The sequence below is a fragment of the Notolepis coatsorum genome, assembly GCF_963971535.1.
Source record: "Notolepis coatsorum genome assembly, chromosome: 6".
Classification (NCBI taxonomy): domain Eukaryota; kingdom Metazoa; phylum Chordata; class Actinopteri; order Aulopiformes; family Paralepididae; genus Notolepis; species Notolepis coatsorum.
The window spans coordinates 30800327-30813649 of record NC_140170.1 but is presented as its reverse complement, the minus strand read 5'-3'; the positions used below and the strand labels follow the sequence as shown (position 1 = coordinate 30813649).

The 13323-nt window shown below is 43.6% G+C and overlaps 1 protein-coding gene across 1 annotated transcript in view; it reads right to left on the bottom strand.

The window, feature by feature from the left end:
* LOC311229432 (cytochrome P450 2J6-like) overlaps positions 1–13323 on the bottom strand; it is a gene marked incomplete at both ends in the record, with an annotated part of 99970 nt that overhangs the window by 42790 nt on the left and 43857 nt on the right. Inside the window, 3 exons of the mRNA XM_084315515.1 lie at positions 8813–8917; positions 9262–9330; positions 12787–12947. Coding sequence (XP_084171641.1) covers positions 8813–8917; positions 9262–9330; positions 12787–12947 — 335 coding nt within the window. The remainder of the gene's footprint in view (positions 1–8812; positions 8918–9261; positions 9331–12786; positions 12948–13323) is intronic.

Genomic DNA, 13323 nt, shown 5'->3' with positions numbered 1-13323 from the left:
CATGCATCGGGACACAACCACATCAATGAACAGGCTAATTTAGACCCTTCATTGAATCCTCAAGGCGCCTGGGAGAACGACAAGAAGGGTGTGGTGCTTCCTATACTCCACACTCTTTTATTAAAAAGGAAAAGAAGCACCGACTGTATGAATCCCATTTGACACAGCTGAGGATAAAAACTGTTTACATTTTTATATCCAGTCACCCCCACCACAGAGGATTAGACGGAGCTCCCCAGAGAGACTTCCCACGTGAGTCATAGAGTGAAAAAGCCATGGCAATCTTGAGTCATGTGACCAACCGACTCAAGTTACACATATATCGAGCGTAGTGGAACCCACGCTTTATCCCGACACTTTGACAACAACAGACCGTACATACGGGTCTAACTCACAGAAGCCATCGTCAATAGCAACGTGCGTAGTGACGTGTGCTATGACGGGGGAAACCCAATACTCAACGCCTGTGTAATAGGAGCAGAGTTAGGGAACCCTTCCCCCCCCCCCCTCCCTGCCAAGTCGCCTAACGGCTTGGCCCTGACTGGACTGACAAGAGATGAATAAAAACCCCTGACCAATCAGAAGAGGGAAGGAGGGGTTTATCCGGTACCCCCTCACAAGCCCTTTCCTTGCACACAGCAACAACTTTAGCACACGATACCTTTAATAGCAATGCTAATGAATAGCGCAAGCTAATACAATGCATGCTAACCACAGACAACTGTGAACAGGGTTTACAACAAAACCAAGTCGCGTGTGTGTGTGAATCCTACACCCGCATCCATGTTGAACATAGAAAAACACTGATAGAGAGAGCGAGAACGGCTGAGCCGTGGTACGTGTTCATACGAGCATTACTGCAACCAACACAACAGTGTTGTAGCTCAACATTACTCGTGCAAGCAACAGAACATACAAGTAACCTCTACCTTATGTGGAGACTCAGGCCGAGGTAGAAAAAAACCTTTTTCAACCGAGTGTAGGCTGCAGACCTTGCTTAAAGCTCTTAACATGAACGTAGCCCTCCTATCAACCCATACTAGTGAAGATTCACACTTTGCAACCCCATCATATGTTTGGTGAAGAAACACACAGTTTGTTAACAAAAAATACAGTCCCCCTTTAGAGGGAACTTTTTATTTTCAAACAAATCATATGTCAAGGCCGGGAAGGGAAAAACAGAGGGGACCACAGGGGAAAAAAGTCGCTCAGGATTTGCCACCCCGGGGAGCCCCGGAGGGACGGTAAGCAATCGGCGGCTGGTCTCGACGGTCCCTACCGTCACCTCCGGGCGTAGATGGGTCGGCTGTAGCGGCGGCGCTCTCTCTCCTCCTGGCCTTCTTCCTCGAAGGACCAGCAGTGGCGGTGGTGGCAGCAGCAGCCACGGTGGAAGACGCTCGACGACGTGGCAGCCGTCTGACCCCACCGGCGACATCGGGAGGGGGAAAATGAGGTTGAAGCACAGAGCGTTCCTCCTGCATCTCTCTACAGGTTGAGGTCATCAACTGTAGGGCCTTCCCAAACAGTCCAGCATCGGAGAGGGGTGCCGTCAGAAGTGGAAGTCTCTTCTTCTCCGGCACACGCGCCTGCTCCAGCCAAAGGTGGCGCTGGTTCAGAGTTGCCAGGGCGCACACTTTCCCAGCGGCTATGGCCTGCAGCTGAGTCAGATGCAGGACAGCTCCTGCCGCCTGGGAGAGCTGGTCATGTTGTACATCATCTGCTCCATGCCACCCGTCAATATCCCGGACATGAATCTTGCCAGCTGCGCGATGTTAGACGCGGCAGCTAGAGATTGTGTTCCGGCGATAAATGACTGGTCGCTCCAGTATGCCAACCGCCTAGCCGGTTTCCCTTGAGGAACCGGCTTCCGTAACGGCTCCCACACCACCTCCGGACAGAGGAGCGCGGCCATCGGCCTATCAAGCCGTGGCACGCCCTCCCTCATACCGTCGACCAAACCCGCCACCCGCGTAACTTGTACGTAGGCGGGGGTGAGGCCTATGATGTGGGACACCACCTGGCCCTGACGAACATAGGCCCCCATTGAGGGGAAAAATGGGTAGACAACGTCCACCCCTCTCACCGGGCGACGCTGCCATAAATGACCTATGAGATCATCAGGGACAGGAACAGGCAGTGGCTGCGACAGCGGCACGCCGTTTGCGACTGCCGCCACCACCATGAGCTTGGGAAACAAAGCCTGCAGTTCCCCCTGCAGACTTTCCTCCACCGAGCCCGCATCCCTCACATACAGCAGGCTGCTACTGGTCAAGGAGCCACACTCCGATGTGGCTGATAGCAGGGCATCCCGCCGACGAGTCAGAGGTTCTTCTCCAACGTCTTCAAACGAGGCGCCCCAAGGAGACATCTCACCCCCCTCCAGTGTTACCTGGATGGGAGGGATACCTGTCTCCACCGGGCCTTCAAATAAGAACCCGTCCGCCTCTACCATGTAATCCTCTGTTTCCATCGGGCATGTAGAGACTGACGCATCCTCACTGGGCTCCAGCAACTCACCAAACCCTGGCCGTTCGCGTCTGCAAGCCACCATCTTGCGACGGGAGCGAGCCGACGCAAAAAGTTTGCGTCTCAAATCCCCTGGAACCAAAGGAACCGGCCGCCCAACAGCGGACGATTCCTCGGAAACAGAGGAACCAGAGCCAGAACCGGGCCATCGCCTAGGCGACGGCACTGGTGCACCAGCTCCTTGGTGAGGCGAACTACCCATCGGACGCCTACCGGGCGTGGCTGTCAACCACGAGAGAGGCAACAGCCCCGCTCCAGGACGTACGACGGAGGCGGAAATGGAGAATCGCTGGTGGAGAGTGGCGCTGCGAACACGACCCTCCGGAGTAGACATTATGACTTAGGTTTTTCTATCGAATATATGAGAGAAGAAAAAAATAAGCACAATGTAAACACGTCTCAACTTTCTTCAGCTAACAACCTCGTCAAGTGGGGATCTACCGAGGCACTTCCTTGTGGTGAAAGTGAAGAAGGAGGCGAGTAGGTGACCACACACCTGCTTATGAAGGTAAGCGGAAGGGGGTGTGGTCAGACGAATATGGGGATGTAAAGGTACATGGTGGAATTTTTGTATTCAGTGTATGTACACGAAGTGAAGTACAGTGCAACTGGTGCTGAGCGAAGCCTTAACGAAACAGAACTGAACATTATTGGCATATATTGGAGCACAGTTAGTTTGTCTCCCCTATTTTGAGCATTTAGCAACCATCCGATTTGAAATCAGTTTAAAAATGGCGGAGCGCTTACAAGAATACAAAACCTACTGTACATACAGTAGATTTCATTATCTGTTCTTCATGCATGCCTGGTGATACTAAATCCAAATTGAAATCGGCCATTTGAAAGAGAAGATTTGTCCCAATCCATAAATGTGTGAATTGGCTATAATAAAGTCATTTATAGGCCTGCTATTCTATATTCTATAATAATATTTCAAATTGCATTGGTCCGGATGGGAGAATTCAGTACTGTATCTACAAAACCTTCTGTTTAATCATCTCCCCTTTATTAATTTCCTTCGGTTTTTTGTACATGTGATCTCAAGAAGGTATTGAACGAGCTCAGTGGCAGTTTTTCATGTCGGGTCATTTTGTCTGTCAAAGATGCAAAGAAAAATCATAATTCATATTCTCCTTTGTTTCATCACAATTTAAGCAAGCCTAGTAATAGACACAATATTTCTGACACTGGGAATACATTCACTGAGGTCCCTAAATACCAAGAACATGCAAATGGGCCTTGTAGAAGTGGAGCAATATTCCATTACTTAGGTATGTATTTTAGGCAGATTTTCAGAAAATAGGGGTTAATTAAGAGGTTAATGAATATAACTGGTAAGTTTCGTCAACATAAATAATCCTGCATAAAAAAATTGTGTATTGTACTTGTGCTGTATAATGACAATACATTTTAATCAAATCTCATTTTGAAATTGCTACCTGTTGAGTGGATCAGCATGGTGCAATGCCACACCTCCGAAGCTGTTTTACGGCACATTCTGCCACTGTCGTGTCCATAGGCAGCGTAGCAATTTCAAAATGAGATTCGATTCAAATGTATTGTCAATATACAGCACAAGTACAATACACCATCCAACCAGAGTGGATAAATGAATTAAGATAAAAAAAAAATTATAAAAGCTGTAACCAGGAGATTTGAACCTTGGACCATAGGATCCACAGGCTGCCGCACTAATAATTTGAGCTAAACAGTCTGACGTTAACTGCTACTGACTAATCCATAGTTTACACTTGTAGATTGACAATTGCGCTTGTCGTCCCGTATTGGCATTTTTAAATCAGATGTCATGCTAATATGTCATGTTCTACAGTAGGACTTATGATTCATTTCAAACGTATACAGTGCGTGTGTGTGCACGTGTGTTTTTGTGTGTGTGCGCTCGTGCGTTGAGGCTCGCTAAGCCTTTCTCCACGCATTTCTGGAGCATTTCTTTATCCACTCTGGTTGGATGGTGTATTGTACTTGTGCTGTATCATAATTTAATCTAATCTCGTTTTGAGATAAATCCCAAATTGCTTCCTGCTGAATCGATCGATTGAGTGCAATGCCGAATCTCTACTTTCCCCCATTTACACTTGTCTTCACAGCCTAGAATATGACATGCCCACTGATGATGTCACGTTTCGCATGTCACTGTTGATGTCACTGATGTTCTGTTGGACCAGCGGGCCGGCTAGCTATCGTAGCTAACCTTATGTTGAGCTAGCGGGCCGGCTAGCTATCGTAGCTAATGTTATGTTGAGCTAGCGGGCCGGCTAACTATCGTAGCCAACGTTATGTTGAGCTAGCGGGCCGGCTAGCTGTCGTAGACGTTATGTTGAGCCAAGCGGGCCGGCTAGCTAACGTAGCTAACGTTATATTGGGCCAAACGGGCCGGCTAGCTGTCGTAGCTAATGTTATATTGAACCAAAGCGGGCCGGCTAGCTAACGTAGCTAACGTTATATTGAGCCAAACGGGCCGGCTAGCTGTCGTAGCTAACGGTGTGTACCTGGTGTCAGTACCTGGCTACTCTATTTGCAGTTAGCCTATTTAGCTGATGTCGGCCGTTGGCTCCTTGCTACTTTGTTTTCTCTGGTATAGACCCTCTTCTCTTTGGATTTATCTTCCATTAAAAGTTGAATATCCTTTAGGGGCTCATCTTAGCTGTCTTGCTTATCTCTCTCTCTCTCTGTCTGGACCACAGACCCATCTCTCTCTCTCTCTCTCTCTCTCTCTCTCTCTGTCTGGACCACAGACTCATCTCTCTCTCTCTGGACCACATACTCTCTCTGTCTGGATCATCACAGACTCTCTCTCTCTCTCTCTCTCTCTCTGAGCATTGCATTGCTTATAGTTGTCAATTGTGTCTGTCAGTTCATTGCAATTTTTCCTTCAGTCACATTTAGTTTTATCCTGCACCTGGCCTAAAACAGGTTGGATGTGCACACAGCTGCTCTACTGTGTTTGTAGCGGAGCAACCATACCTGAAGCCTTGTAAACAAAGACATCAACACTAGAGTGTGTACTTCTATCTACACAGTACAGCCAAAGCATTCCCATTGCTAGGCAAAAACTCCACCTGTTTTCTACACTGCTTCTTCCCTTGCTGGATTTTCTGCATTACTGCCACTTGTACATGTGTGTTGTGGAGAAATGTGTACAGTGTTACAAAGCGATAACACTGTATATTGACTGTAGAACGGGAGTTCTCTCTCGCTCACTCTCTCTCTCTCTCTCTTGCTATATGTTGACTGTATCACGCGTTTAAATCTTGCACAGGGCCTCGCATTTCTCCCAGGCGGCCCTGCTCACACTAGTGCTGCACGATATGGGCAAAATTAAATAGTGTAAAATAGTGTTATACAATGTATTTCCTAAAGTCTAGTTTAAAGTCTTCATTAACATTTAGCTTGACGGTGATTGAAACGATTTCACTTACTAGCAGTGAGAATAGTTCCCTTTTGAACTTCTGACTGATGCCCCTTGTCCTCGTTTTAAATGGACCTTTTCAAACAACCTAAACATTCTAAATAGGACCGTGTTTATTTCCTGTCGCACTGTTGCTAATTTCAATTGCTGACAGGAAACATACTTGAGCCCAAGCTGTTTCCCTAGCAACAGCCAAGGCCCAGGCTGTTTCCCTAGCAACAGGCAATGCCCAAGCTGTTTCCCTAGCAACAGGCAATGCCCAAGCTGTTTCCCTAGCAACAGACAAGGCCCAAGCTGTTTCCCTAGCAACAGGCAAGGCCCAGGCTGTTTCTCTAGCAACAGGCAAGGCCCAAGCTGTTTCCCTAGCAACAGGCAAGGCCCAAGCTGTTTCCCTAGCAACAGGCAAGGCCCAAGCTGTTTCCCTAGCAACAGGCAAGGCCCAAGCTGTTTCCCTAGCAACAGGCAAGGGCCAAGCTGTTTCCCTAGCAACAGGCAAGGCCCAAGCTGTTTCCCTAGCAACAGGCAAGGCCCAGGCTGTTTCCCTAGCAACAGGCAAGGCCCAAGCTGTTTCCCTAGCAACAGGCAAGGCCCAAGCTGTTTCCCTAGCAACAGGCAAGGGCCAAGCTGTTTCCCTAGCAACAGGCAAGGCCCAAGCTGTTTCCCTAGCAACAGGCAAGGCCCAAGCTGTTTCCCTAGCAACAGGCAAGGCCCAAGCTGTTTCCCTAGCAACAGGCAAGGCCCAGGCTGTTTCCCTAGCAACAGGCAAGGCCAAAGCTGTTTCCCTAGCAACAGGCAAGGCCCAAGCTGTTTCCCTAGCAACGGGCAAGGCCCAAGCTGTTTCCCTAGCAACGGGCAAGGGCCAAGCTGTTTCCCTAGCAACAGGCAAGGCCCAGGCTGTTTCCCTAGCAACAGGCAAGGCCCAGGCTGTTTCTCTAGCAACGGGCAAGGCCCAAGCTGTTTCCCTAGCAACAGGCAAGGCACAGGCTGTTTCCCTAGCAACAGGCAAGGCCCAGGCTGTTTCCCTAGCAACAGGCAAGGCCCAAGCTGTTTCCCTAGCAACAGGCAAGGCCCAGGCTGTTTCCCTAGCAACAGGCAAGGCCAAAGCTGTTTCCCCAGCAACAGGCAAGGCCAAAGCTGTTTCCCTAGCAACATAAGTCTTCTGAAAAGGTCTGTAGTATTTCTGGGATTCACTCACTGATGGTATGAATTATGAAAATATTTTGCATATTGCAGCCTCTGTCAGATGTTGTATTTTATCAATATAAATTCTATATAGTGGATCAGATCAGCCCTAATAAATAACTAGGTATAATACTGTTGAATGCCGATGGGTTGTCTCTTATCTATCTCAGATCACCTACTCGAGATAGAACCCTGTGGCCGCCTGATATCCCCCAGCGAGGTGCTAAACTCGCTAAGTTCTCAGGTCAATTACTATTTCTATCAAGCTTACTCCATAGTCACTAGTTAGTTATATCCAGTTGATATGAAATATAAGAATAGAAGAGTTGTTAACCTCTTCTTTGTTTGTAATAAACTGAATGTATGTCTGGGAGAACTCTTATTGCCTATAATAACAATAATATTATTATCATCATTATCATCATTATTATCATCATTTTACGAAAGGGCCTGTAATGCTACTCATATGAAAGCCTGATGATATTACTTCACCGGCACAGCCACTATCCTCATTTGTGAGGAAAGGCCTGTAATGCTACTCATTTGAAAGCCTGATGATATTACTTCTCTTTTAATAAGTTTTACTACTGCCAATAGTGTAATATTAGCACTTAATCATTATTTGCAAGCCCCAGTACCCCTTATCAATTCGACAGGCCCATCAGTCCGTGGTACCGATCGTCCGGTCCTGCAGTGACTAGACTCTCAGTTTCCCACAAACCCGATGGAGCCCGTCGAACACAGAGATACCGGAACCCGCAAACAACAAACAGTGCCATATATATATATATAATATCCTCTATATAACTTTAGCTGAAAAGCAGTAACCAGCAATTGATTCAATCTGCATGGCTTCCAGGATATAGCTATACCGTTACCTCAGACGAGAGAAGGGCGAGGCCAGCGTCGTGACCCATTGCGGTAGAAAGCAGTCCACGAATTCAATAGGTATTATAACAAAGTTATTTTTAATTAGAAAAAGCAAGTTACAAAAGAGACTGAATTGGAAATGTCCAATTCAGTTAAAAGAAGTATAAAACAAAACATCTCTTCTCTAGCCGTCACCGCCACTATAAGAATGGTGTCTGAAGTCAAAAAATGGAAAATCTCAAAAAAATCTCACTGGGATCCAGCGAGCTGGCCTTTTTATACAGGCCCTGCATCATATCAAGACCTCTTTGCTATTGGTCTAAATACAGTGATGTCATAGTGATGTCATTCTACCAGCCAATCAACACATAACACATAAAAATGACCACTCCTCCTTCCAACTTGTATCTTTGCCATTGGCTCCTGTCTACTCCACTGGGTTGTAACTTAAAAAAGTAATTGTAACAGTTTTACTGGAACAGAGTACGATATTGTGGAAAATCCCTAGGTCTCCTATCTGTTTCTAGCAGGCTAGCAGAGGCCCACAAGGTCATAGGCACATTCCTAAGGGCGTCCAGCAGTATTGAATGAAGCAATTGCCCTGTGTAATATACAATACATGGCCTATACGCTTATATATATATACAGATATATACAGATATATATATATACCTGTACAATACAGTACTCATATGTAATCCTCTATATATACATGTTAAATGCTCAATATACCGCATCATACAAGTGACAGAGAGAACAGGATGTCAAAATAAAAGGGTCACTTCGTGGCTCCTCAACAAATACCTTGTCCAGTTCGTCCAGGTAGCAGTCGATGAAGTCTCGTGGTTTCCCAGGCACTCTGGTGTCCTTGTGTTCAGAGACCAGGGTGGCGGCCAGATTCCGACACATCTGGAGCAACACAGTTGCCATGGAGACGCAGAAACAAGGTGTGTTTAAATATAAGCTCTGTACACACTGAGAGGATGATGCTCTGAAAGGATGAGAGGATGAGAGGATGATGCTCTGAGAGGATGATGCTCTGAGAGGATGATGCTCTGAGAGGATGATGCTCTGAGAGGATGATGCTCTGAATTTACAAATGGCCCAGTTTGTGCCAAAGTGCCAATTTACGAATGTACTTCTTTCTCTCTAACAATAAGTTCAACAACATTTACATAATAATGGGTTTTACTTTCATACACATTACAATGGTAAAGAAGACTCTCCTGTACGGAGCAGACCAGTGATCCTACCTCTACGTTCCTGAAGGCTTTCATGAAGGGCAGTGGAAGGTAACGGAGCATAGGTATGGAGTCATACAACTGTACAGAGAGAAACCAGACAAATGTATCATAGGCATGGAGTCATACAACTGTACAGAGAGATACCAGACAAATGTATCATAGGCATGGAGTCATACAACTGTACAGAGAGAAACCAGACAAATGTATCATAGGCATGGAGTCATACAACTGTACAGAGAGAAACCAGACAAATGTATCATAGGCATGGAGTCATACAACTGTACAGAGAGAAACCAGACAAATGTATCATAGGCATGGAGTCATACAACTGTACAGAGAGAAACCAGACAAATGTATCATAGGCATGGGGTCATACAACTGTACAGAGAGAAACCAGACAAATGTATCATAGGCATGGAGTCATACAACTGTACAGAGAGAAACCAGACAAATGTATCATAGGCATGGAGTCATACAACTGTACAGAGAGAAACCAGACAAATGTATCATAGGTATGGAAAAAGAAAAAATTATTATTTCTGTAGTAGTTAGTAGTATTTCCCAGAAGGTGGTATGGCTTAACCTTCCTGTACACCACCAATACACTGCATCCCTTTACGTTTTCTGTCCCAAAGGGACTTACATGTGATTTTTATATATTTTTTTATGAATATATATATATTTCTTTTTTTCAATCTCTTTATTAACGTCAGTCCTCAACATACTGTTGAAGTGCCACAAACAACTAGTGCCACTTTTTATTATGACATCCTGTTCTCTCTGTCACTTGTAGGATGTAAAGGATTAAGCATAATGTTTATTGTATATATCTGTTTTAAATCTAAGCATATGTTAAGAGATGACTTAAGCGTCAGTGATTATGAAGAATGTCTCGGTGTATTCTTCCTCCTACTTGTGTAAAACTGTAAGAACTATAACTATAGACTCTAAAACAGTAACTTGTGTAAACTACCATAGCTTGTGTAGTCCTGGAGAATGGAAAGAGAAGGGGCCTCTTCTCTTACTGTTCTGTGACACCAGGAATGTGGCCTGACCTTGACGGTGGGTGAATCACTGTTGCAGGGTTAACCCTTGCAGTTATGGGGCAGAGAGCTATCATACACTTTAAAAAATTATGAATATACATATTTTTTTTTTCAATCTCTTTATTAACGTCAGTCCTCAACATACATATCAAATATTCATTCATTTTCAGGATTTTAAACCCTTAAATACCAGTGTGTGTGATTTGAGGCATCGCTTATTTTCAAGACAAAAAACACTAAGGGTTCATTATTTTCCATCCCATAAATGCTAATGTCATTTTTTTTGGGGTGGGATTATGAGAGCCTGGAGTGTCGAAGATTGGCACAAAAAAAAGTTTGATACATAAAAATGTTTTGTGCAGTGACACAGTGTATAAAACACTGCATCCCTTTACCGTCTTGGGACGTTTACTGTCCCGTATATTTATATATCTTTTATGAATATATATATATATATATTTTTTTTGTATCTCTTTATTAACTTCAGTCCTCAACATACATATCAAATATTCATTCATTTTCAGGATTTTAACCCCTTAAATACCAGTTTGTGTGATTTGAGGCATGGCTTATTTTCAAGACAAAAAACACTATGTAGTATCTAGTATCAGTTGGGAGTTCACATAAAACAGCGTTTTTGGCTGAAAATGACCACATACACACTTGCACACACATTCATTTCTCAACACACGCATGCACACCACACTAAGACATCCATAAAACATTCTCAAATCATTTTAGATAAAAATATAATTTTTTTGATTTTGCAGGATACAAGCAGTAAACACACAAGCTGTGGCCGCCGGAAATAGATGACGCAATGCAGCCATCTTGAAAAAAATTTATAATCATGCATATGTAAATGCCAATAAAGGGGCCTAGATTAAAAAAATTATAAAAATCTAAATTCAATCTGCAATGGCGTAGTTTTCAAAAACTAGATTGTCTAGATTGACGGAACTACTGGAGCCTGAGTCGGAGTGGTATTTTGCGCGATACCGTGTACTTTGCACAAGCCTCAAATACCGGCATGTAACTCGAGAACCGCTGAACGGATTTTGACGGATTTTGTCGCTATCGACAGGAAACAAATAAGCCTTCAATTCGATATATATATTGTATTACAAATAGGGCTGTCAGTTTATCGCTTTAATTAGATTAATTAATTACACAGCAAATTATCACGTTATGAAAATGTACTCAAAATTTATTAAAAAAAAACTATTTTTGTTTATAATCTTTTATAATAGAATAAACATTTACAAACTTTTTTTTTAAATGGTCCATTTGCATGTTCTTGGTATCTGATTCTATAGGACATCTATGGATCTCAGGGAATGTATTCCCAGTGTCAGAAATACTGTGTCTGTTACTAGGCTTGAGTAAATTGTAATGAACCAAGTGAGAATATCAATTACATTTTTTTTCTTTTTTTTTTTTACTGTGAATAACACCATGCTAAAATTGACCAGACCTGAACAATTTAAGCAAATGAATAAAGGGAAGATGATTAAACAGAAGGTTTTGTAGATACAGTACTGAATTCTGCCATCCGGACACATGCAATTTGAAATGATTATAGAATATAAAATATCAGGCCTAAAATGGTTATGCGATTAAAATGCGATTAATTAGATTAATTCATTACAAATCCTGTAATTAATTAGATACATTTTTTTAATCGCCTGACAGCACTAATTACAAAATATGCAACGAGGGGTCGCCAAAGTGCCAGTTGCAGACAGAGAGGTAATTAAACGTTTGTATTATTATATTATAGAATGCAACAATCTATTTAATAAGCAAACGTTATTGTGTTGTAAAACAACACATTGACAATACTAATGATAAAAACGAACAGTGAACAGATTAACAATACAAACAAAATAATTTTTAAAAGTAATTCAAAAAGAAAAAAGAGACGATAAAGTTGTTTAATTGGCGGGAGAAAAGTTGCTAAACTCAATGTGTCGTGATGGGACCGGAAGAAGTCTGCAGGGCTGGAGACGTAACCGGATATGACACCCCCACATTGTGCAAGTGGTCAATAGAACCACAATTGTATGGGGCTGATTCCACATCATCCTCAGTTCACATGATCTAACATGATAGTGCATCTTCCATGGGTGGGAGGTGAGGTTGTATTAAAGCTGCTATAGATAACATTCAGCCACTAGATGTCGCACTAGAGCACCAGCATGTTATCCAATCAGGTACATTCCACTACGGGGAAATTAATGGGAAGGAGGGAGGGGATACATGGCAGCTGCATGTAAACAACAACATTCACTTTGGACCCGCCAAACTTTAAAAAATTATAAATTCATTAATCAATCGTTTTTTGGTGGGGGGGGCAATACTTTTATTCCGCACCTTTCTAAAAGCTCTGTGGATGTATTATTATTTTAAATGATTACTCTACATAAAATGTTATCTATAGCACATTTAAACTCTTGTTATTCCTTTCCAGCCATTCCGTGTGACTCACCATAGCCCAGGGTCCGTTGGCTATCTTGGCACTCTCCGTGAAGAGACGGACTATCAACTTTATAAATTCGTCGTCATAGTCGTAGCGCTTCCCGAACAGAACCTGACAGATGATGTTGGAGGCTGCGTTGTGGAACAACACATGAGGGTCCATGGTTTTACCTGGAGAAAAAACAGACGGACTCAATACGACGACTAGACACAGCGACACGGAACACGACAACATGCAAGACGGTGAACTCCTCTGAGGAGCATGAGAAGGTCTCCTGTCTGTTTGATGAAGCTATACTATCTGAGCTATGTTTGGCCCCCTCTCTGAGACTAAAAGGTATTGGCTGTGAATGTATAACAAAGACTTATTTTTTTTGGTTTGCAAAAGTAACATGCATTGAAGTAACATGACCCTATGATGAGGCTATACTATCTGTGAATGTATAACAAATACTTATGCCTTCAGTAACGCTGCTGCACTAAAGGGATATTTCACTTTAGTATAACTTTAAATCAAGTTTCAGCAGTCTTACCTCTATGTAAAGTC